General features: G+C 32.4%; 1 protein-coding gene across 1 annotated transcript in view; it reads right to left on the minus strand.

Annotated features, from left to right (window-relative positions):
- The window catches only part of Ten-a (Teneurin-a transmembrane protein), a 105615-nt gene extending 82115 nt beyond the window's left edge, over positions 1–23500 (minus strand). Inside the window, 2 exon segments of the mRNA XM_085958669.1 lie at positions 37–156; positions 23263–23500. Of these exon segments, the coding sequence (XP_085814795.1) occupies positions 37–156; positions 23263–23500 (358 nt within the window).
- Between the last annotated feature and the right edge of the window lie 4252 nt (positions 23501–27752).

A 27752-nucleotide genomic window follows, 5' to 3' on the forward strand; every position in this document is an offset into this window, starting at 1 on the left:
TATTGTGTTATATAATAATATGTGCTATTTTTTTACCTTCTGTCGGTGATTGTGTCGAAAGGGAATCTTGCGTCATCTGGTCGTGGGTGACAGCTTTGACGTCTTGGACGAGAATGCAATTCGTTGAGTCGACGTTTGGTTTCATTGACGATACGGCTAGAAAAGAAGAAGAAAAAACAATAATTATTGTATAATTTATTAATTGAATGGGTGGTGGAACTCTATTACAATGGTGTTGAAACAAAGGTATCTTTTTTAATTCTACATTAATAATGTTTCAAAACCATCATTTATTAACCTTGAATAATCAATCACGAAGAACACAACAAATAATATAATTATATGATTATACAACGATATATTTCACAGGGGGCCCAATCGCGACATAAAATAATATACATTATGAGAATGATGCACTCGCTATCAAACATAAAATCTACTTTATTAAAAAAATAAAAATAAAACTATGAATTTAATATAATTCTGGTATCTTCCGATCGAATGGCAAATTTATCCTGCAAAGTACCCAACTCGCTTCACCAATTTCCCCTCATATATGAATAAGTACATATTATTAATAATAGCATTTACATTGTGTTTGTGTTACATTTACATTTACACCACCATGTTCGATCATATTAATATGGGCCTCCACAGAGGAGAGCGTTTTGTTTTTACTAAAAATGCATGTAAGCCACTTGCTCAACCTAAAAGGTCTATACCATAGATGTACTAAATATAGTCTATACTCTACTCTGGATCCAAACACACATACCTACTGTGTGTAATTTTCAGACCGGAGGTTCATACTCGGGACCCCTGACATTATATGCCAAAACTTTACCGCTAGTGCCATCGTGGGCGTTGTGTGCGTGTATTTGTGTACGTAGTACGTAATACAATATCATTAATAATTATTGTGTATGTAGTACAATCTCATTAATAATTAAATTTAGGTAAATATTACAATATAATAATATTTTGAAAACTAATAAATTACAATTGTCATTAGCATTACATTCTTTTGAAATTGGAATTATGTACTTACTAAAAAATGTTAATGTGGAATGCCTGGGAATGAGAAAAAAATCTATTATCTTTGCTACATTAAATGATGAGAACCCTTTCGGAGATTTAAATAGAAATTGAAATAGTTTTACATAATGTATTTTTTATTATTTTTAGATTTTTCTTTATAATTTGAAAGCTCCTTACCAGTGCGGTGCATGCATTCCGGTAAATCCGCTCCTGCTCGCGATGATGTCAAAAATAGCCTTGCCGTCGCCAATTTATGTTTACTAAAAACTATTCGAGTTTACTCGTTCGTAATTCATCTTATTTTGATCATACATAACTTGAAAACACCTCAGATATACATATACCCATTAGAAAAAATCATATTTGATAAAAATACGGATTTGAACTCGTATATCCACTGGCATCGCGCCACCAGTGCATTAACCAATTATGCTACGAGCCTCCTATCTAATTGCAACAATTAAAACTACTAGGTGATACGTGAAATGCTTACCAAATTGCCTTATTATCGACTATCAGTTTTTGTGTATTAAATCAAGGAATCTCAATTACCCTAATTACTAACCGACGCCCGGCTCTCGACAAATATTTTAGTTATAACGTCTACTTGAACTTGCTAACAATTTTTAATAAACCATTTCTTTTATTCAACGAATAATTCACAAGATTTTGAGAATGTAACATTCCATATTATATTGAATATAGATAACTTAAATACTTAGTTATGTATGTTCAATATATGGAATGTAACATTCTCAAAATCTTGTGAATTATTCGTTGAATAAAAAATGGTTTATTATTTTGATTACATTGTTCTCCACCCCTTGTTATAAAAACAAATACTTATACTTGATAATATTTATTTTATGAACGAAGTACGTATCTTATTAAACATTTTTTGATATGCGGTGAATAGTAATTAGTAAGTGATGGATGAATTTGATAATTTTAGTTTCTTATTATATGATCATACATTATAGAATATTCGTCAAAACTAGCTGTTGTAATTTTGTGGTAATTACTTCCCCAGCCTGCTGAAAAGATTAGTTGGTATTTTTAGTATGATAATTAAATTTGTAGCAAGGTTGTCACTATTCAGAGTTTGTATGTGTAGCCTTGTGTCATTGTCTGAATTTTCGCAAGATATTCGACCCATAAAACTTCCTTCCACGTCAGAGTAGTAAAGCTTCCGGAAGTAGCTGAATATTAAATTATGTACAGTACTTACGACTGTGAAACTTAACGAATTTATTGTAGGGTTAGAATAACGCTTGTTTTGAAAGAAATACGACTGGCTCATATTGTTTATTTATTTTAGCTTTCGTTTTTTTGCAAAACATTGAATACTTTCAAACTAAAGTAAAATTGATATAAATAAATGATACACTGAAAGCTCGCAATTACGGTTGTGTAAAATTTCGTGTCAAAAATTGACGAAAGGACAGCGGTCATTTTATTTGACGCAAATGGTGTAATTGAGACAGTCAGACAATTTAAAAGGTAGCTTCCAAACAGTTCTTAAAATTATTAAACTACCTACACAAAAATCTAAAACAAAATATACGTATTTCTCACAAAATGATAAATTGATTTTATGAATAATATCGATTTAGATTTTACAGAAAAAAATAAATGGTCAACTATCCATTCAACAATGTTAAAATCAGTCACGTGAGAGTAAGCCGATCATGTGTTGCTAAAAGACAGCAAATTAAGGCAGAAATTGCAAATAATATTATTATACCTACACCTGTTAGATTAGTTTTTTTATCATAGGGGGGAATCAAAATCTAAGTACTCTAACTCACTACGGCGTTACAGTAGAATTCAAATGAATTTATGTGGATACTATCCGTGATTTTATCCGACTGCTTTTCTCTTATGTATGCTTACATACTGTAATCCAAAGGTTAGGACACATTTGCGTATCTTTTCCGACATAATAATATACGCGGAATTAATGAAAACTCTCCCATTTTCGGTAGTAGAGATCTGTGTATGCCTGATAGCCATTGTGAAAATCGGGAGCATCAATAATTGTTTCTTCTCCCAAGGTGCAGAACTACCTTTATATAATTATAATACCAGTTCGGAGGGCAATATCTGTGTTCAACAAAATTGCTTTGATTATTTGTATATTCCTCTTCTATGAGATTAGTTTAGGATGACGTTGTTTTATGAATTCATATTATATTAGGGTCTGTTCGTAATCATCTTATTATGTCGTTTAATACTTCTTAATTACTTTTTTCATGTAAATTGTCAACATAAATAATCTGCAATGCTCACTAAATAATGTGGAATAAATATATTATTTTTAATGTAACTAAGTACATAATTTATCAAATATTTACGTTAATGTAACGTTTAATTTAAAAAATTGAAACATTATTGTCTTCAAATAAATATCTCAAATAAATTCTACTTATTTTTTTTTAATTCGTATAATATGTAAAAACTTCAACCAAGTTCTGAGCTATGAAAGTTCAGTTCGGCTTGAATGTTTTATGGCATTTGTGAACCTACCTGATGGTTTTGGTCAATTTTTCTTACAGGTGTTTTCGTTCAAATTCCCAGACACGTGCCTATATTATGGAGGACTAATAAATCCAAAAGTTAAAAGCTTCTAAGCCTAAGGTGAGGTAAATCTTTGCTCACTGAATCGATAGGTGCGATTACGGTCTCAGATTATATAAACTATTGTGATATGAACCTTCTTTACCGTTGTAGAAATATAATGTTGATTATTATTTGTGATGATAGTTTGGTAATTATTGATAGAATCAAATGAACATCTATCTACGAGGAATTTATTTGCGGATTTACTAAAAAATATATATATTATTTTTAAAAGATTTTCGTGTATGGAGCATCTGACACCACTGACAAGACCGGAGCGTTCGATAATTTATAGATAATATTAATATTTATCAATTTTATGTAGGTATATTATATTACATAAATATGTTTAGATTTTTTCGTCGTATAACAATCTAGTTCAAACGGTCATATTATGGAATAAAAGTCTTTAAATTTGTGGAATGCAAATGCTGTCAGCGCCGCAGGGGAAAAAGGATGGCTACGACACGTCATAAATATTTTTTTTTACCATGAGTCCGACAAGTTTCGTATTAAACTGTAAATATGTATATAATTATAAGGTAAATGAAATTAATTGACGCCCACGATGGCCGAGCGGCTTAAGCGTCGGCTTATAAAGTCATGGGTCCCAGGATCGAATCCTGGGTCTGGAAAATACACAAATTGATTTTCAATTTGTGTTTGGTGTCACTTGTGTTTGGGGTCACTTTCACAATTTGTGTTTGGGGTTTGGTATGGACCTAATAGGTTGAGCAAATGGCCAACATTCATTTCTCCTAAAAATAAAAATTTATTAATACAAACCTCCACTCTGTGAAGGCCCATATAATATGATCCTATTAGGATCAAACACGGTCAAAAGGGAAAAAAAGGTTTTAATTAATTTTTAATAATTCACAAATCAGGACGCAATATTTAATTGTTTCATGGGACGGAGTGATAATTTCGGGGATTTCACGAACCAGAGTTGCGTTCCTATGCGCTCTGGACCATTTCGAGCGCTGACACCGCTACATTTTAATATAATCTATTGTTGTTGCATTAAAATATGTCTAATTTAAAGTTTTTGAGCTAGAAATATGTGTTGGAAATTTCACTACCAACCTACAGGCAAACATGATTGATAAAATAAATTTATTTCAAATTTTAATGCTTTCGTTTAATTGTAGTAAAAGTTTCACGAAATAGAAAATAATAACCTTTAACGGCAGGTACCATAAAATAACACACTTACGAGTACGACATACCAAGCTACGTAGGTAGGGAGGTATTGAAAAATAAACTGTGTACCATAATTTTGTCACAGGTGTGAAATAAATAATATGGACAGAAAAAATATAATATCGCGGTAATAAATTAACCGAATAAAATTTTAAGTTTACATGTGATGAAAATAGTTTTCGGTATAAAGTATGATTTTAAGACATTAAAAGTGAATTTATTGAAGATATATTATGTTATAGTAACAGTGAAACTTCGTTTGCATTCTACGGTCGCGCATGCAATAACATTCATATTATAAATAAACAATTACTATGTGCAGCGATAAAAAAATGCAACCACATTTTGTATGAGATTATTTTGTAAGAAATCATTTTCAGGCAATTAAAAAAATAGGCGTTTATATATTATTAAAATTTATATGCTGATAACGAGATACAGGTGTTTGACCGTGTAATCTTTTGCCCCATCTGCGATTATGGAATCTGGTGATGTTATTACAAACCCGAGGTCCACAAACTTTTTCAAATTTGAGTGTCGTGATATTGATCAAAATGTAATGTATGCAATGGGCTGACTGCGTGACACGTATGGGTGATTATGCGCTAACGAAATATCTTGCGTTTAGTGCACCAGTAGGGCTATTCTAACTAGTTAACACGGTAACACTTTTGCGCTATTTTTCTTGAACCAAAATAACACGGATAGCACTCGGTGTAAGTCCGTATATATGGCGGTTGTCTACAATAATAATTGGAAACATACGGAACTGTGTCTTACTTGATTCCAGATGCATCCGATTAGAATCAAGAATGACGTATTTAAAAATATGTTGCTCTGCCACTCAACAATCTTTTGACAGCTCGTGATAAATTTTCAAAATAGCCGCATCTCAATTCTAATACACATGTAATTGTCGTACTCTAGGATCTAGCTCGCGGCCGTATTAAAAAAAACCACGCCAAAGCGAGTTCGGTGACTCTCGGTGGCGTATAGAAACAAACACTTTGACTGGTAAAAGATTTGACTGGTAAAAGAAGTGGATAATTTCAGCAGAAGACTGGTTAGAATGGAGTAGTTCCGGTCTACACAGGCTGCAGTACCATAAAATGTAATGAAGTAAGTCAACATGAGTTTTCGGTTTATTTTTTTAGAAATTTATTGTAAACGCTGATTGTGGTCCGCATTAAGCATTTCCTCCCGTGTGTATGCTTCCTATCAGAACCACATTTTCCAGTATGAAAATTGTCATGCCCAAACCGTCTGTGTAACTGGTACCTGTCGCACCGACAAGTGGTTCTCATTTGGGCGCTGTTGTAGCACTGATATGATTTTTACCACGTTTTTATTTTTGTTTGTCCGGTACAGATTTTTTCTTGTGCAGTACAAATTTTTTAACTAACTTCCCGACCAGCTAGACATTTTAAACTTTTAGAATATATCAGAACACGACGACAATGCATTCTTTTAATACTTTTGGCCATCTTTAAGCAGAATTGAATTCATTTTCAGTTAATTCTGTTTTGTATGTTTCGGAAAAAAATCGTTAAAAGTAATATTTACCACTCACTATTATTTGTTGCTAAGTGGGTCCTAGCAACTAAATTATTAATACGTACGTGCGTTACTATGGAAATCAATACGAAATGTCAAAATGACATTTCTGTATTATATAATATTTATTCAGTATTTCTATCAAATACAATAAAAAGTTTTATTTAATACATAGAATTGTCAAGTTTATATGATTTAACAGAACATTTAAAATCGTGGTACTTATATAAAAAGTTCTTTTTATCTTGTAATTATTGCTGAATATGTTTAAAAAATATTCCTTTCAAATAAATTATTTGAAATAAGAATACCTTACCTAATTATTTTAAATTTCAATAGAAAAGGTCTTATGGTAAAGGAATCCTCAGTTGAATATTTTAGTTTGGAGCAGTCGAATTTGAATATTTATGAAAAAAATTAGGTTATTGAATATTTAAAGTATCAGTGCTGTAATAATATTCGTAATCTAATTGAACCGTACACATGGGTCCTTGTTCGCCGTATCACTGATACGTTTTTTGGGGAACCTTAATAAAAACCGCTCGCAAATAGACCCTTTTGGCATAAACATGCATACGACCTTAAACGAAATTGCTAGGGCATAAAAAAACAGGGCCCGGGTAAAAATTGATATTAAAATTTCACAGCCTCGGCGGGATTCGAACAAAAAACCCAAATAAAAAACAAACAGGCAAAAATAAACAGTAAACAGGCCGTGGAGTGAGTAGTCCCAATCACACACCCAGTTGAGTCAGATTCACATAATGATTTCGACAAAGACTCAAGAATTATATAAAAATTTAGCATATTAAAAAAAAACAAAAAAAAAAATATTTTAAAATTATAATATAACATTTTTTTGAGCTCTGAAACAATTTTGTTTTTCTATTAGATTAAATAATATTCTTTACCGGAATCCTTCCGTGAAACAGTCACTACTCTTTGGTTTTTTTAACACAAAAAATGAGGATTCTCATTAGAGCCGCACATTTCCATTGAATATTTTACGTTCGCTGCCCGTAAAATGAAGAAAGAAAAAATGCCAAAAACAGCATATAAAAAATAAAGGTGAATTGAAAACGCAAGAACGGTTGAGATTTTTTAAAAAGGGGCAATCCCGAAGAATGGTGGACATAAGCCGTTGGAAAAATAAGCATTTTTTGCGGTGTAAACAAACACTCATACGTCTAGCAAGTTTGTCTCGAGACTCCTGATTATTTTTTTTATTTTTGAATACTTTCATATTAATCATCTTCAGAACCTACCTACGTGCACTTATTTGTGAGGAAATTACCTTATCAGATTACAGGGGATAATACTAGTAATGGAATAACGTGATACATCGACTTACTATCATTATTCTTGGTGGAAAAACGTTGTATCAATGAACATAAAATGCATACACCTACATAATATAATACCTAAGTAGCTACCAAAAATTGTAACGATGATTAAAACTGGTTTCGTTCAATAGGACACTCCATTGTATATTAATAATTTAAAAATAAAATATATCAATGATATTAACATAGGTTAAACATAATATTATATTACAAAAAAAATCTCTGTTCACAAACAGTAATGAGTATTTGAATTTTATACTTACTCATTTAAAAAAATAAATGCTTTAACCTTATTATATTAATAAATAATATTGTTTTATGTTCATTAAATTAAATGTAGTAAAATCTGTACATTCTCTGGAAGGTTTTAGAGTGATTGTTAAATACTTCATTTTTTAGTGCACAAACTATATCAATGGCACAAACACACAGTGGTGGGTTTAGGGACTTAAAAAATAAAATAAAAATCATTGATTTCAACTATCAATGTACCTATACCTAGTAAAAATAACATCGTATCTCTTCCTTATCCAATTATTATTGAAGAAATCAGTAATGACAGGGGTTTGGGTCGAAATCCCGAAGGCCGAAATCCCGAATGCTGAAATCCCGAATGGCCGAAATCCCGAAAACCTAAATCCCGAAAGCCGAAATCCCGAATACCGAAATCCCGAACGCTGAAATCCCGAATGGCCGGAATCCCGAAGGCCGAAATCCCGAAAAATAAAAAAATACAAACACCAACAATTGCGCAATCTTGAATTGCGCAATTTTTACAAGAGAGAATAAACACATTTTTTCTGAAAATATAAAAGACGAAAAATAAAAAATAAAAACATCAATAATTGCGCAATTTTCTTTTCAACAGAGACAATTTTGTAGAACAAATGGATTTTGTCTCTCTTATAAAAATTGCGCAATTCACGACGATTGCGCAATTATTGATGTTTGTATTTTTTATATTTCCATAAAAATGGGTTTTTGTCTCTCTGGCAAACACCAATGATTGCGCAATCTCGAATTGCGCAATTATTGGTGTTTGTATTTTTTTATTTTTCGGGATTTCGGCCTTCGGGATTCCGGCCATTCGGGATTTCAGCGTTCGAGATTTCGGTATTCGGTATTTTGGCTTTCGGGATTTCGGCCATTCGGGATTTCAGCATTCGGGATTTCGTCCGGCACCCAATGACAGATAATAATATTAGTGGTACACTTATGTACTTTTGGTGTTTGTTGGATGGTTTTTTAAAAATGTTTTGGGTAAATTCAATTTGTAAGAAATACGCATAATTTTAAATATTTTGACATGATTTAATAAATGTATGACTGATATGAAATGTTTTGAAGCCCCCTTTCAAATCTTCTGTCGAATCGATTGCATTGTCTGCGTCAAAGAAAACCGTCGCTGTCCATATATTATATTTAATTTAAACATCATAATTTGTCTAAAAATTAAAATTCGAAATATTTTTTAATTACATTTAATCGAGTTTTAGTATTGTGGCAATACTGAAAAATAAAATATATTTGTTGGATAAGAGCTTCCTTATTTTAATGTGCCTATTCCGCTATGCCTCTTATGGTTTGCTCCATACTGTGTTTTATTTTTTGAGTATTGGTCCCAATCAATATTCAATCAACGCTGATATGGCGGTGTAAAAAAAAGTTGCAGTTCTATTGCAAATCGTTTTGACTATAAAGGAAGGTCCAGCGCATTATCTGGTTAAACGCCTATTAAAACATTCCAATCTGTCGAACGGAAGAGCTGGGTTGGGCCGAGAGGGGTTGGGCAAATCTCCTAAATGAGATGCCCTATATTTAAGGGCTAATTGAAAGAATGTTTACATTTCACGGTCAGAAGTGTTCGCCCATTAAAAGGGTTGTTTGACAACGAAAATTTAGAGGAATTTAATTTAAATTTTGACTTGCTCCCCGTAGTCTGTGTATACTGTTTAAAATTTGCAAAAGTAATTATTTTCGCTTTTGATAAAACTGTTCTTGCTATGTAGATTATTTAAAATAACACATTTCGACGTAGTTAAGGCTATTCATAAACACTTAATAAAGTGAAACACAAGTTAAACAAATAAATATAATAACGCCAAGTAAAATTATAATTTAGTTTATAAAATAAACAGCGAGGTTAAAAATTTCAATATAACCTGACTTGTCATTAAAAATTCTTGCTTGAAAGAAAGCCATTTTAAAGTTATAGGTACGTACATAACTAAGAAAAAAACTTTATATTATATTATAAAATTATGGATGGAGTGAGATTTTAAAATACGTCTTTTGTTTTTTGGCTTATCCAATTACGCTACGGACCCAAGAATAAAACGTGTGAAAATCCTACTCAAAGGTTTTTGACTACAAACATGTTTCTGACACTCCTCGTTATATATTTTAAATAAAAAAAAAATGATACATTATTAAATTTTGTGTGTTAGAATCTATTCAGCATTATTGAATTATTAATATTTAAAGTGTAGAAAAAATATTATGAATACGACACAATTAAGCACGGACTACTAGCAAAGCCTAAGTAGCACTACATAATATACATAAGACAACCGAAAGGCCACTCCAAGTTATAATGGAATGACAAAATATAAGGTTATGTGGAATTACGTGCGGCGAAGGAAAAGGAAGCGATATGTGTGAAGATACCTTAAGGTGGCATCGGGGAGTTCTGTGGGAGGCATTCATCTGGAAGTGAATTGAAACAGGCTGATAATGATGAAACTAGGTTTATTATCCATTTTTTCAGCGACAATTTATTTCACATAATAGTGCAGGAATATGTGTATGTATCCACTGTTCTAATTTTTCATGTTCTGTTTTGTCACCGTTCTGTTTCTTCGTGTTCTGTTTTGGCCGGTTAGCAAAATAAATGTCTCGTAGTCCTTCCACAGACGAATTCAGGTGACACTTAGTTTTTGTTTTAGGTAATTTGCCAATGCCGTACGTAGTGATTTTCTCAAATCACCATTAATACTTACGTAAAGTAATTATTTACTATAATTTAACGGTAATGATTATTTTTTTAACTTAAAAAATAATCATTTTTTCATTAATCAATCGACGTTTTTATTGAATAACTTTTTAGGAATATTTGACACATAGTTCCTATTTTATTTCATTTGGTAACAAGTTTCATAATATATCATACCTACACAGTGACGATAGTGTCATTTCACAATCCTCAGCCGACGAGGAAGACGCAAAACATTATACAATATATATTATATAGACAAAAAAATACATTCCATTTGCAGTTTTTGTTGAATAAAAGATGTGAATGTTGTGATGTATCTAGTTGTCTATTGAATATTGCATTATATTGAATATGCAATGCATAGTTTGAGTACATTTTCATGATATATCATATATCATAGATAGGTGACTATCTTTTACAAGGCCAGCAATCGGTATTCGGTCGATGGTACAGAATTTATTGTAAAAGTTTACGAATTCGGGGATTATTTTCCGAACCCTCTCCTGCAGTAAAGTTGGGCTGGGGGTTGCACACGAGAGCATCCCTTGCGCCCCCCTCGGGGTTTCTGCTCCCCTAGCGGTGTCCCTTCGCCCCCCGCCCTCCACCCAGTCAAACACGCGCCGCCCCCGCCCCCGGCGATCGATTATACATTAAGGAGTACCGTTCTGAATTAATAACAAAACGTAGCGAACACGCGTCGTCCTGTGTACATCCGACGTTTGAGCGGTTTCACGGACGCCACTGGAAATGTCTACAAGGCATATTATCGTAAAAATACGAATGATAGAAATGTTGAATTAATGCTACATCAAACGTTTACGAATAAGGGAATAGAAATACAATATCCTATACATTTTAATCATTTACTGTGATGTATTAATAATATCTACGGCGCCAATACGAATAATATATAAATTTTTGAGTGGTGATAATACCAGATAGTATATAAACTATATTATGACGTATTATTGTTGTTTTAAATTCACTACACCTATTATAGGTACACATAACAGCAAGTAAACCTCACGATGGCCGAGCGGCTTAAGTGTCGGCCTATAACGTCGTGGGACCCTACTTATCCTGGGTTTGGTAAATACCTACTCATATTATTTTTCAATTTATGTTTGAGTCAGAGTATGAACCTAATATGTTGAGCAAGTGGCAAACACCCATTTCCGAATCCACGACGACATAGAAGGCGTCTCTACCAACTACTTCTAGCTACTTCAGTGCTCATTATACATTTAATTATATTATTGGTATTTAATCAATATAGTTAATTAATAGCTATCATAATTGTCCATTTAGATGGCAATCTTTAGGTGATAAAATATATATTGTTACTAAAAATTAATAATACAATTATTTAACAAAAGAATTTAAGAATATAAACATATTAATTAAATACATACCGTATGATCAAAATCTTTTTAACTTTACTGTGCTCATGAAGTATTGACTCATAAGAAAGACACTGTAAAGTGCTTAATGTTAAATATTACATATGAGAAGAACATTAGTTATAAAATCAGTATCATTTTAGTATAAGTACATAAGGGTTGTCAAGGAACTCTCTATAACGTGACTTTAATGAATAAGTTTACCATGAAAGCTTTTCCTTTTACCAATATCTATGTTACATACTGATAATGTGTGTTATTGCGATGGTATAATATATAAAATGAAAACAAGTTTTCAAAAAAACTACCTTTATGTAGGTACTTACATACCTACTAAGAAACTAGAGTGCTAATTTTCTATGTCAAGAAATGTCTTTATTCATTGAATTGATAATAATATGTTCGATTACGATGTCAGAATATGTTAAACCGGGATTAATAATATAATATGCACATTTTAAAAGTTAAACAAATATAAATTCACTGGAGATCTTTCTTCTAAAAAGCCATTGACAGTTAAGATACTGACTTATTATATATGTTACGCCGTATGTGCGAAATTGACTATTATATGAAATGGGCAAAATTTTGCTTAAATCATAAAAAATGCAAGCCCGTTGCCTTATTCATGAATTATGCAAAATATCTGCCGAGTGCGTGAATTCGGCAGTAATTTTTCTTCCTAGTTCATGCAATGGGCAAATTAGATAGTAGTGCTATGGTGGTGTTTTTTGCAACTAAACCAAATGAGTCAAATGCTCATGCATTGGTCAAAATAGATGGTCGCGCTCCGGTGGTGTTTTTTGCAACCTAACCTAACCTAACCAAATGTGTCAAATGTCATTGATTATATAAAATATACCAACCAATAACTACAATGACGTTCATATCCATTTACTACGGGCAAAAAATCTAGAACTATAATATGATAACGGAAGGATTTTCTTAAAATGTATTTTCGCGATTGCTTGGGTATCAGGCAATGGTCGATTGTTTGTTTGTGATAGTATGATTTGATAGTTTGTTGACACTTGTTAGCTAACCTTCAAATGGACATTCAGTTGAATTCAGAATTACAAAACCTAACCTAACCTAACCTAATAATAATAATATTATATTATGTCCAATTATAACTAATAAAACCATCCGAATTGAATTTACTTTTTCTACTGTCATGTTGACAGTTTAAGAATTCCATACCCTGATGAATTCACGCACTCGGTAGATAATTTACCTAATTCAAGAATAAGGCAACGGGCTTGACTATGTATTACATGAATTAGGCAAAATTTTGCCCATTTCATGTAATAGTCAATTTCGCACATTCGGCGTAACATATACATACATATAAAGACATAAAGTAAAAAAAATGCAATCGAATATATAATTATATTATATTTATTTAATTTAGTTGCAGGTTGCTATAAAACCTAGTACTAAGACACAACATGTATCGTTTAATAAAATGGGTAATAATGATTATAATAATTATTTGAGAAATATTTTTAACGAGAATATATTTGTAAAAAAGCAATTTATAAATACTTAAGTCTTCAATCGTTCGAACAAAATTTCTTTGCTCTTCCGGAAAGTGAGCGATAATTCCGTAAAAGTTCAACGAGGCTATATTTAGACTGGAAATTAACGAATAGACCCTTACGTGTTTAAAAGCTCTGATTACTGCCAGTAGAAAAATATATTGATACATTTACTAAGGGTTTTTTTCTGGTGGTACGAGGGGGTATGAATTAACTTTAATTAACACGGGTACGACAAAACTTTGTTGTTTTAAGACTAAAGCATAGGTACTTAGAATAAAGTCGATATACATTAATACAATTATTTATTTTCTTTTATTTTGTTAACTGTCAATTCATGGAGGAACTGCATTGTATGTATGAGGTGGACGAAGCCGGTCCTAATTTATTGATTAAAAGTGGTATAAGTACTACAAAAAAAGCGTTTTATTAAATTAAACAACAATACAATTATTTATTTTTGTGCAAAAGTTTTTGAGGGCCGGAAATGTATTGTAGTTTTTTGTATAGCTATTTTCACATTGTGTGTATATTATTAGCAATGCAACAATTCAGTGTTGACAGTCAGCTACGAGTGATTTCCTGACCGCCGGTTTGTCGCGTAAATTTCCTGCCATATAGTAAAGGCTAGAATGCTTGGCGTTTATTCACAAGGTTGCGTTTTCGAATACATGTGTTGTTAATTTTTCATTTTACTAAGTTAGAGTTAACTAAAAATATAGGTATAATGAAAATGGAAGAGACAATTATTATTGTTGTTGAATAAATTTAGTCAAGAGGTAGAAAATATTTAAAATGAAAGAAACGTGGTAATGCAATGCACATGAGTGATAGAAAAGGAATTGTGGTAGCAGAGATGGCAACACCGGCGATATTCGGAAAATATGTGAGTAGAAAACCATAGCAACCAAAATAACAATCATATACAATACCGATCTCCATCCGATCTCAACGGGCACGAAACGAATTATTACTGTCGTTACTATTATATACAATCAAATATAAAGACATTGGGCATTAGAACGATTATTCTAAAGAATTATCTTATAGAGATCTTCGTCCAGTACTGGTTTTTATTTACCTATGCTGTACAACTCTGGAATAATGGTTTGGAAACAAAAATTTTATGAATAATCTTTCTTCCACTCTTAACGATTTCAATTCCGTTTTTTTCAATTATTATTTAATTTGACAGACAGCAAAAGAAATATAATTGTTATTACTTATTGACAATTGAAATAATATTTCGATTCGTCTGTACAATCATAATTTATTTCAATCTTAGTGGAGTATTAAAATATCACTTGTTGAAAGGTGCATTTTTTTTATTTTTAGCAATTTACGCCAATATAGCCGTGATAAATATTAAGTTAACTAATGTGACACAAATACGTTTCAATGATGTAAAGGACATTTCTTGGACAGAGCACAGGATGAACCAGTCAATCATCCAGTGACTGCAGATAAAGGAACGGCTCTCGACAATATGTCCATCGTGGACCGGACAACCTGGAGAGACTGGCGGTTTTGGGTAGCCTCCAGGAAAGGCGAAGCAGAGAAAGAGCATCTGCGCGCCGGAACTGAATGGGGGGGCACCATTCATTCTGCCCGGATAGAAGCGGAAGATCGAGAAGGATGAAAAGTCTTGGTCACTCAAAGGATGGCAAAATTAAAAAGTGGTCACGATTCTCAGCCATGAGGATAATACCATGAAGTGAGATGTAAAGGTGTGACTGGTGGTAGTGATTTTAATATAAAAGGGCTATTTTCTTTATAACTTTTATAAAATTCTGACTCGAAGGTAAATCTTAAAAGATGTCAAAAAGAAAAGTAAAGGGGTAACACAATATAGTAATAACCCACTTAACAAAAAATCTATACTATTGTAGAATCCTCAATTTATTTAATGGTTCGGTTTCGGTTTGGAATATGGTTCGTTTTATTAAGTAAAAAATCAGTCACACAATTATTAAACAAAAACTCATATTCATACCTAGGTATACTTACTTACCAGTGACATGCAGTCCATATATAATATGCTGTACATGAGAAGCATCCCCATAAATACCATGTAGTTACCATGTAGTAATATTAAGCATTTATTGTACAATTCTATTGTATATTATACTTAACTACTTCTGTAGTACCGATTTAGCAATATTACGTTAATGTTTTTAGAATATCTTAGGACAACCCCTTTGCAATACCACTCACTATTTATACTACTTCATACTTGCACTGCCTGTCTGTCAAAACTAAGTTTGTTTGAAAAACTCTAATATATTGGATGTAAAAATTAATGGCTATTATATTATGTATTTTGTCGATAGCATACCCACAAGAAGTCACCGCATGCCACCACTACCCACCTAGTGAACCAGGTCAGTAAAAAAACTTTTTTATTTTAAGTTTACACCTGAATGTATAATAATAATAATAATAATAATAATATATCAATTTTTATTTTTTGAACTGGTTTCGGCATTAGTAAATAATAAAATAATAGAACGATAGAGCCACCGATAGGGTTCTAAAGTTTCGGAATGAAAAGTTCCCGTTCTGGTTCTAACTTAATTAATGGGATCTTATGGTTGGGTTCCAGTTATATTTCTAGCCCTGCAAAGAATACAGTAGGCGATACCATATTTTAAATTAAAGAATATTCTATTACGTGCTGTAAACCCACCAATATATTATTATATACACAGTCGAACTTGGTTATTACGAGGAAGATGGGACCGACTGAATTTCCTAGTTATATCGTTATATTATAACATTTTCGCGCCACGTTCTATTTAAGCATAGAACATAAGCAATCTGAAAACCATCGTAAAAATCCCCGAAACAAGTATGGCATTCATAAACTACAAAAGAAGTTGTTTATTGTAATGGAGTGCTGAGCCGCCGGCGTTAGTAGGTAATTTCAACCATATGTGAGGATACTTTTTCAATGTTGTCGGCAAAAACACCAATTAGGTACTTAGACACTTAACTAGTGTCATAAACGTAATCCGATCCCGGCGGTATCGGTCTAGTTAACTGCCCGGTTGGATTTTATTGCTTCGGGTCGAAAATGTTTTTAAATGATCGACACATTTACAGTTTTGATCGGTATAACCGAGAAGTAGCTCATAATAAAAGTGAATAAATATATGGAGAAAATCATGAACTAAAATGTCAACGAATGTATCTTCATTACATCCGAGATCTCGCTATTTCCGTGATCGTAATAATAACCAAGTTCCACTGTATATATTATATACAACGAGTGTATTATGCCAGAACTATAATAAAAATAATCGCAGTTGTTTCTGCCACGCTAAAAAATGTATTTCTCTAATTCAAAAAGGTGTTGAATTTCGCTGTGAAGGTGTAAAAAAAACCACCACCCGCTTAGACTTGAAGTTTCATTAGTCCACTACAATGAGGTGTACGTCATGAAAAATTAATGTATCTGGCTGATTAAAGTTGAAAAGGTCTACTTCCCGGCCGTATTGTGAGTGGAAAAACGAATGTTTTCCCCAGCGGAAAACTGCTTTTTCTTGTTGTTGTTATACGTTCGCGAGCGCTGACTGGCTGCTTGCTTGCTTAAATATTCTATTAATGAATTTTCCGCCCCCCTAATTGATTAGGCTATTTTTAAAAACATCAACATTGTTGAGTGTAGACAAAGAAAGGGGCTTTTCCTTTTGTGAAGACGCTTGGATTTTTTTTTTGATATTATTAATTGAACACGAAATTGGCTTTGTAAAATGAAGCCTCTTTGTTGAACAAAAAGTTCACCTACATTCAAATGGATTCGTAATTTGTATCCGTCCATATAAATTGCCATATCATCAGCAAGGCTTAACCTGCTTTAAGTGATATTTATCAGTTTTGTGATAATCTAGTTTGAATGTTAAATCAGAATTTATACAATGTTTACTTTTTTGTAAATAGTGATTATTATAATAATATTCTTTTTTTACACTACAACAGACCATGCGGCCCAATGACAGTGGTGTAGTGAAACAGTATTTCAGTAGTAGACCTCACGGGGAACCGAACCCGAAGCCCCATATGAGAAGCCAGTTTCTTACACACCGTACTATGAAGGACATGATATACTCGGCATTGTAGATTTATTTTGCATAGTAAATATTTAAGTCAATTTAGAAATTTTGACAATTGTGAATAGAAAACAACGCTATAGGTACGCATTTGCGATAACAGATCGAAATTAAAAATAGTAAAGGGAAACCCTTACAAAGGTTTAGAAACGAGTTGATGATATATTATTCAATTATATAATCAAAGCACTTAGATTATAAATATAATAGATTTCAAGTTATACATATAGATTTATTTCCTAGATAAATCGATGTTTGTTAAATTAAAAAAATGCGTACAAACTACGAATTAAAAATATCCAATCTTTGAGATAACTTTATTAATGTGTAATAAATAAATAATAAGATAAATTTGTTCAGCAAATGCAAATTTTATAAGTTTATTTTAAACTATAAGTTTGTCCTTAAACTAAAAAATCCTACTAATGTTTTTTAAATACGTACTTAGTGATTATTAAAAACAATATAAAATTAAAATATTAGTAACATGTCTGGAATTGCACCTTTCGTATTTTGTCGCTAGAGATAAATTTAGTATGAAATTAAAAAACCAAAAAAATGTAGAAAAATAATCACTGTGCCAACGGGATTCGAACCTTCTGTTATCAATTATTTTATAGTACCTAACTAGACTAACGTGCTCTGTGTGTGCTAAATAAAGGTTAATGATCTATTGGATTATTCACTAAATATATACAATAGAAAATTTTGTGAGAAAAGGGGAAACATGAGTCGCAACTTACTAGCACATGACCATCGACAATTTAAAATATGCTCATTTTATTTTTACTAACCACGAAACCGAGTAGATGTCACAAATTTAATTACATTGAATCGGTGTTTTAATTTCATCAAAAGTTTCATTTGATGTATTTCATTAATTATTATTATTCTAGGAAGCCATGCATCACGTTAATTAACTCCGCCTGAAAACGAACTAATAACATATTTCAACCGATTCGTTTAGTTAAGTGAAAACTGACCTAATTTAAAATAAATTTAATTATTGTAAACCGAGATGAAATAATTTATTATTCGGTTGAAACATTTGTGAAATAAGTGTAATATTACGAAAAAATTATATCAATTTTATATTATTAATGTGAAAATAATACAACAACTTAGGTACTTGTAGGTACTCTACGATTACATTAGTTATAATCTGTACACGAGACCTAGACTACCAGGGAACTCAGAAATAATGGGAACTGAAATACCCAACGGGTAAGGCGATAGCAGGAAACCCTCTCGAGTAAGGAAGAACCCGGGTTAAACTTACACACGTGTCAAGAATACGTTGTACGTATAATACTGAAAACTGATCTCGGTTTATGCATTTACGCTCATTTAATGTTGGTGTATTACACACACTATTGCACGTGCATAATGCGTGTTTCATTTTCGTAGGACACTCACACATTCAAAAACCCTGCTTCAACGTGCGGCGTATTGAATATAGCCAATCGGTATTCTATTTATTATCTGTTCTGTGTAGACTACCTTAAGTCTCAAAATAACGCTTTCAGGAAAACGCAATTAAAATTTTTAACGCACTTGTGGTTTTATGAATCTCTGGTTTCTGTGACAAATTAATTCAAAATGTGAATTGGGTCTCACAAATAATATAATAGTTTGCTTGCAAAGTCTACTTTTATTTGAGACTGCGGATATTTCCATGTACTTATATAGGTATATCTAAATGTTAACTGATAACTACCCTGTCACATATTTGCTGCGCACAAAGTGACTCCAAATTCAGTACACAATATTATGTTAAATCTGACGACAACAAAATATATTTAAAATATAGGTCCGGTGCTCGTTTCCCTCATGCGATGTCCTTCCAAAAAACCTTTTTTATTAGCGATAGTAAACCTTCAGCAATCGATTTTGTCGTTGTGATTTTTGATACCTAATCGAATATGAGAATGCTACAAACTTACATCATAGTTAGTTGACAATAATGCAATAAGCAAATAAAAACATCATCTATGACGATGATATCAATTTTACATTTACAATGTATCTTAATCTTGATTTTAGCTATTCTGAGATCTTAATTGTACCCTACCTACCGACTCAAGCTTAGAAGTTTTTAATTCCTTAATCGTCATAATAATATAAAAGTTGTTTGTTATATTAAAAAAATGTTTAAAATACTTATTAATTATTCCTTTAAAATAGTTCCACAACAATATTTATTTGAATAACGACTTCAGTAAATTCGTTCAGACGTTTATACTATTATGTTCTTCCGATAATTGTAAATGTAATTGGTTTAGACCGGTACATTTGTAAACATAGCACAAATGATTTAAAAATAAAAACATCCATGTTTCATAGCGGCGTTGTTTTTTCTTCTTTATATTGCCCAAAGCTAGAAGAGCTGGCACAGTTCCAGACTGTTCCTCCCACAATTTATTTTATTATCAAAATGAGAAAAAGAATTTATTGCTACAAGATTTATGTGGAAGGTGTGAAATGTGATTAATATAAAAAACAAATTTGGATCATTCGTAGAAAAACTAATAATATTGTTAGTCGAACTGTAGCATATATCGGAAAACGTTGATGATATTTTTTATATATCGCTCGGCTAGATAATTATGTCTTACTCTTTTTGTCCATGATCTTAGAAATTGGGAGTATATATCAGTCGTTTATTCTCCCATGCCAATATGCAATATGCCAATTGCTAAGGCAATATTACTGTTTAATTAAATCGCTTCGGGATTAATATAATTTAGTTAGGGTCTGAGTAGGTGGACGTTGTTTTTTTTTTTTTTTTTAACATTTTTGAACATTTTTGTGGTTTTTCGATTTTTTATATATCTTTCTCATTTCGATGTTTTATTTCGTGTCTGGAAACTTGTACGTATGCAGTTCGCCGTATCACACTTCACCGTGAAATGTTGTATCGGAAATATATAGCCGTATATTAAAGACCGTCTAACCTCATTGGGTCGTATAGTACTGACAAGATTTATGTCTAAATAAAACACTGTTATTGTCGGCTTACACTTTACAGGAAGCCAGCAGCAAACAATTTTTGAAAATAGTCCATTTACTGGATCGTTTAGGTCGGTTAGGTTAGGTTAAGTTTTCATTCTTGAATTTTTCCAAAATCAGATATGAAAATTGAATTAATGTTCATATTGAATCTAATAAAATTGGAGACCATATAGTATACGGTCACCTCTTTCTGATAAGAAAGCTCACGGCGAACTGTGCCACAGTGAAATGTTTTACGTACAATTTACATGTAACAGTTTACAGACAGTTACCGAGGTAACCGAAATATTATAATATTTCGACCGAATAATATGATAATTTTTATGATTGCACATTTATCATATAAAGTTTTACAATGGCAATTGAATAACATAAGAGTGATAATATGGTAAAATAGGTATTTGAAGATTTATTAATTAAACAATACTCCATACTATTTTTGTATTGAAAGGGTAAAAAGAGTAACACATTCGTAGCGAAAACAATAAGATACTTGATTAAAATTCGTTTGTATTCGAATGTTGATATGACAAAATAGGTTGGTATCACATTTAAAAAAAGTCAACTAATGTAGGTTTTATTGTAGATATAATCAGGCAATTAAATGACAATTTGAGAACGAAAAATAATCACATATAAATCAATTTTATAAATAAAATTGTCGTAGAGCAATGCGATACTGACGCCACGAAATATCCTCGTCTATCTAAAATGATTGATTGCCCCCTATCCTAAAAGAATAAAATACATTTTTGTTTAACGATCCGCCATTGAAATGGTTTCTTTTTGTTTTTGTGTTATAGAAAGCCCCATCACAGGTGTTATAACGAAATTGATTATTCTGTATTATACATGAACAATATAGTGTTATATGGCTTCGGTGCACTTTTTAGCCGTTCTTTAAACTACCTATTAGACGTGAGAATAAGCTTTCTTTAACAGTAAATAGGTAGGTACTTATCTAAGTTTATTTTATAAAACCTTTCATGATTCATCATTTTTAGAACCATTTCAATTGAACGGTAATTTAACTAACATGAAATTAACTATACTAACTGTTTATATAAATGTAGTTTTTAGTTATTTATTATTATGTAACTACCTAACCATTAAGTTTTTTTTTTCAAATTGAATAATAATTGAAAACCCCTTTACAAAAATAATTTTAATTACTCACTCCTAACACGATAGTTAGCTAAATCATGCCGATTGAAATAATATATTCTATTGACTTTTACACTGTAGCGTTAATCAAATAGTATATTTTTTATTAATATTTCATAATATATGACAATAACATATTAACAAGAAGGTGTTTACAGTTGTATATTGTCTGAAATTCTATCGAATTGTTCTAGGCAGCGGTCCGAGAGCATCTGTATATGAACAATGTTGATACCAAGGCATGTGTATCGGAACATATTACATACCTAATTCGGAATCATTTTTAATACAACTTTTGAACAACACAAACATAGAATGCTCCAAACGAAACCGCCCTGCACCACACTCGATCTTAATCGAGCGTATCACGAGGCCTTACGTTTGAATGTGAAGAACGAGCAGTATTTTTACGCCTGTGATTTTTTTAGTAGCATATACCCAATACTGAGTCTACACGCACTAAAGTGTGCTTTGACTGAATTTCCAGAGACTTTCTAATGAAAAGGGGCCGGAGAGAGGAGCACAAAAAATATATAATACAAAAAACAACGCCAAAACATGTGAAGAGATCTTCACGTCCGCAATTTTTTAAGCGCCCTAGTGGTCACTGGTCTCCAATATGTGACGCCATGTCGAGAAGAAGAATATTCACAAATAAAAATTACGCATGAAATAAATTTAATTAAAATTATTACTAACATGGCTGTTGTTTTTAGTTATAAATCTCACCAAAATATATTCTAAGTGTAAGGACCTACTGTCCGACGAGAAGTTCTAGGTAATAACCAGAATTCGCTGGAGTCGAAGTGCGGATAAAAGTAGGAGGGGCTTGTTAGTTCAAGGTTTTAACACGTGGACAACTCGTCGATAACCGGAAGTCGTTGCAGTCGAAGTGCGGTTAAAAGTAGGAGGGGCTTGTTAGTTCACAGTTTTAACACGTTGACAAGAAGATCTTGTTCGACAGTAAGATAAGTATGGGTTTTGAATTGAAACAGCTTTACTTTTATAACGCTTATTCTTCTGTATTCTTACACCACCACGAATTTATGGGAGGAATCTGATTAGTCGAAGGTAAACCAGTCTGCTAGGTCAAAGAACAAAGAAAGAAGTGACGAGGGCGGAGTTTTTGGTGTTACTAGTGCTTTTAATCGTGAATCGTGCGGATTCAATGTTCCCCAACTTATCACAAAGTAAAGTTGTGAATCAAACTATGTTAGATATCTGTCTCGTGAAGAGGCACTGTCGTCCGACAGCTAACTTATAATTAATTATAAAAGAGTTACTCACTTGCGAAATAAGTTAACATGGCTGCCAAGATGACAGTAAGCAGAATCATTCCGATGGAGCAGCACTTCCACGAGCACCTGTGCTGGCACCGCTTATCAATGTGGAATCTGGATGGTGAGTATGGCGCGCAGTGTGATCCGGGCGCCATGTTTCCTGTTCTTCCTCTCAGCTGGAATGCTGGTACTCCGACTAAGGTTCCGCCGCCTCCTCCCACTCCTCCGCCATTCATGTTACCCATGCCGCTCTGGAGCTGCGAAGGAGTTAGTCTGAAACGAAAGAAAATGAAAAAAATATAGAATTCGTCTTCATGTATGTAAATGGTGAACGATTGTCATATTTTTACATTTGAACCAGAGTTGGAAACGGAACTAGAACCGAACCTCGGAAGCATGAGAACCGGAACCTTTTATTTTAGCAAAATTACTCTGGACACGCCTATCTGTGTACCGTTTATCATGAAACCAGAGAGTTTTGGCTAAGAACGACAAATCATACATATTATTACAATATTTACAATTTAATTTGATGAAAAGGGATAAATAGTTAGGTTAGGTAAAGGTAAAATTGAAATAAGGGGACCACGGAATCTTATTAATTCAACAAGGGAGAAATTTAAATTTTATAGCGAATCGACAAACATTATGCATCGGTTGAGAAGTCACTCTACGCGAAAATAGTGATAATACGTTAAAATTTAATATACGTTCATAACTACATGATAGTAGGCTTTTAAATGCGAATGCCAAAAAACTACCCTGTTAGTAAAATAAAATGCCTACCGCAAAATAAAATTTGAAGTCTTCACACTACATTGACTTTAAAGCGGTTCCAGTGGATTGATTCCGCAAAAAACGCGCGCATTTAATAAACATAAAGGCCGCCATTTTTTGCGCGGCTGCCATTTTAATAAAATGGCTCATATTTTGTGTATAATACAGATTTATGCAAAACGCCGCTCTGCGATTTGTTTTTTAATCCGAGAGATGGCGCAGAGATGCCCTCGGGCGACGTGGTTGATGCACCGGATAGAATTTTAAATCGCTCCATGCATTATTAGTCGGGTTCTGCACCCCAGGCATTATTATATTTTTTTGATGTCGAACCCTACTCATAATAGAAAAGCCCAAACTGTTCGGTTGAATATATTGAATTATTAATATTGTATTGTCAAACACAATGTCGTATAAAACAAAACACATAAAACAATGTACCGTAACACTGACGAATAAATAATTAAATATTTCAAATATTTAACCATAAACATAGGGTAAGCAGTAATTTTTATAGTAAATTAATCAACAATCCAGACAGTCTGCTGCGGGTCTATTCTATACAAAAGGCTGCTTTCGTCCGCTAAAACCGCTAACTAGGGTATGTTTGTATCAAATTATTAACACGTATTGTAACAATTATAATTAGCCAGTATTAATTGTTGCAATAAATGATATATTTTAACGGCATGCCCCCTGCCTGTGCTAAAATTTAGAGCATGAGCGATAGAGAGAGAGCGAGAGAGAGACAGTTTCGACTGATTAACTGATTACAATACAATTACAATTATAATATTTCAATATAAAATGTATGTAACAAATACTAACACATTATCACGTTAGCACGTCAGCGGTCGATATTCGCCTTTTGTATAGAATAGACCCGCGGGGAGGGATGATGTAGAATGTAGATTCTTACCTTAACACAATTATTGAGTTAAATCGTGACACTCTAGTGCTGTCTCATCAATCCATCTTTTCGAATTTAAATTTCAGAAGCTATCATACACAGTGCGGTTTCTTGACAGTTACTAGCTCAATCCTGAAACGCTAGTTGTATTGTCATATATTAAAATATTAAATGTATATATCAGTTGATAACGTCTCATTGAAGCGGATGAAACCGGTCCTGAATATCGTTAAATTTTGTGAAATAAGAACTACATAATATTGTGTTTTATTTTATTGAATACAATGTAGATATATATTTCCACTAAGAAGTATTTTTGAAGAACTTAAAAAACATACATGTTAGAAAAAAATGTCAGAAAAACAGTTGGACCGAGAGTGGTTCGAACTCACTTCTTTTACTGCCCGGGTGAGTGTTCTTTGATCTATATTTTTGTTTCATCACTATACCGAGGTGTGTTTCTATGGTGGGAACTATTTAACAGTAAATAATATGTGCAGATCAGGGAACTCAGAAATAATGGAAACTGAAATACATAGCGGGTAAGGCGATTGCAGGTAACCGAATCGAGTAAGGAAGAATCCGGGCTAAACTTAACTTAACACGTGTCAAGAATACGTTTTACGTCGACTACTGAAAACTGCTCTCGGTTTATGCATTTACGCTCATTTAATGTTGGTGTATTACACACACTATTGCACAATGCGTGCTTCATTTTCGTAGGACACACACATTCAAAACCCTGCATCAAGATGCGGCGTATTGAATATAGCCTATCGGTATTCTATTTGTCATCTGTTCTGTGGTGCAGATGCTATTACTTTTCGTGCATGAAATTAGGGAAGATTTTATATGATTTTTTTTATGGTTGTTATTCCCGACTGTACTCACATCAACCCTATTGTATCGATTTGTCCCGCTAGGCACTCTTCCGACTATGTCTTATTTCGTGCCAAAACTGACGAACCTCACGCAAATTTGGTATGATCATAGTATTACATTACAGCCTAGAATGAATCACACTATTCAGAACCATTGAACAATTCAAATAATACAGAAATGCAAATACAGTTGACGATTTAAACTTATGCACTATAAAAGAACTTTGAGTGTATAGGTGCATATAAAGTAAATGACACGTGTATACATGTAGTGGAATAAAGATAATGTAAACAGTATGATATTGCGTACATACAAATTTTTTTCAGGATTACTATCATAACATGCTCCGTCTATCCAGTAAGGGTGAATATACGTAGGGTTTAAATTGCCAAATGCCTATAAAGATTGTAGTATTAATGTACTATTATTGAACAGAGAAAACAAATATCGATACCCTAGTTCGGAGTAGAGTTAATAATGCCATTCGATGTAGAAATATTTTCTTTATAATTCAACAAAAAAAAAATCTAAAATTTCTTCAACGGGTCACAAAATCGAATAACTGGGATTAATCATTTATTAATTCAATTATAAACGGGAATGTCTGAGTTGATTATTTGTTAAACTGTATAATTTCATTGTGTATTGGTAATTTCATTGTGTATTGTTAAGTTCATTCGAACTAAATAAAAAATATATACATTTATTTCAATCAAGGTTTTAACATTGAAATAAGAATTTGTGCAAAATTTTCAAACGCTACTACATATCTTAGAACTAGGTATTTTGAGTTGTTTCTCTATATGACTAAGGTATCGAGTACAAGAATGTTGTACAACGTGATGAAATTTGACGAATCTCTATTATTACTTACATATTATTTTTCTTCAATTACCAAATTTAGTTGTATTTGTTATATTGGCTAAGTTTATACCATTTATTATAATAATCATTGATATTTCATTTTCAGTTAATAATCTATTATAATGTAATGGTTTCATATTGATTGTCATTAGTAATCGAGGCGTCCTTTTATTAATTGAATTTGCGTTACCATCATAGAACTCTGATATAATGTCTTTATATCAAAGTTATCTTACGATCGTTCTAAAGTTGGGGTGGGGTTATAGTTCGAAACAACTTACAATCCACATAAACAATTCAACTGTAATATAAATATCAACAAAAAAAGTATTTTTCTATTTCATATTTTCTACTATGTACGTACCTAGGCATTGTAGCGCATTGGCCTATTGTAGAGAGTGGATCCATTTCTATTCCAACCCAGTAAACACCTTCAGGATCCTTTCAGCTGACCCTCACCTAGTACTCGCCTGATATACAACAGATGGTGAACGAAATCTAAGCTCAGGCATCATGCCAACGACGAAGATGAGCACATAGTTTCATATTATATATATTTATAATAAACTTTTCAGGTTATGTAGAAGAAATTATAATGTATTATTATTTTTACCATAAGTGCAGTCGAATATAGGTAATAGGTAAGTTTGTTCAAGTTGAAAAATGACAATGGGAGACTGTAGTAGAACCCAGTCAATTTTGATACTGGATAGTTGATCACAGCCTACTTGATGTTGCTATATTATTATAGCATACTCGATATGAATTTAAACGCCACATGTCAATTACGATTTTTAGAAGCTGGCGAATGCTGGAACAACTGAGTCACGTATTATAATTTTGTTTATATACATTACGCAATTATAGTCCATCTATTTAGATTGCTTGCAAATTCTATAATAGCAGTGATTTAACAACAACAACAAGACAAATTTGTTATAATTTGCTGTACCAATCATCCATTTGATCTGAGTCGTCATGCATCCGGCGCAAAGAATAAAGTCAATCTCAGATGACGTTAGATTAAACACCGTTTCACATCATGACTCTAGTCATACCGTTGG

This window comes from Rhyacophila brunnea, unplaced genomic scaffold, assembly GCF_057557595.1.
Source record: "Rhyacophila brunnea isolate RB1 unplaced genomic scaffold, BYU_Rbru_1.0 scaffold_8, whole genome shotgun sequence".
Lineage (NCBI taxonomy): Eukaryota > Metazoa > Arthropoda > Insecta > Trichoptera > Rhyacophilidae > Rhyacophila > Rhyacophila brunnea.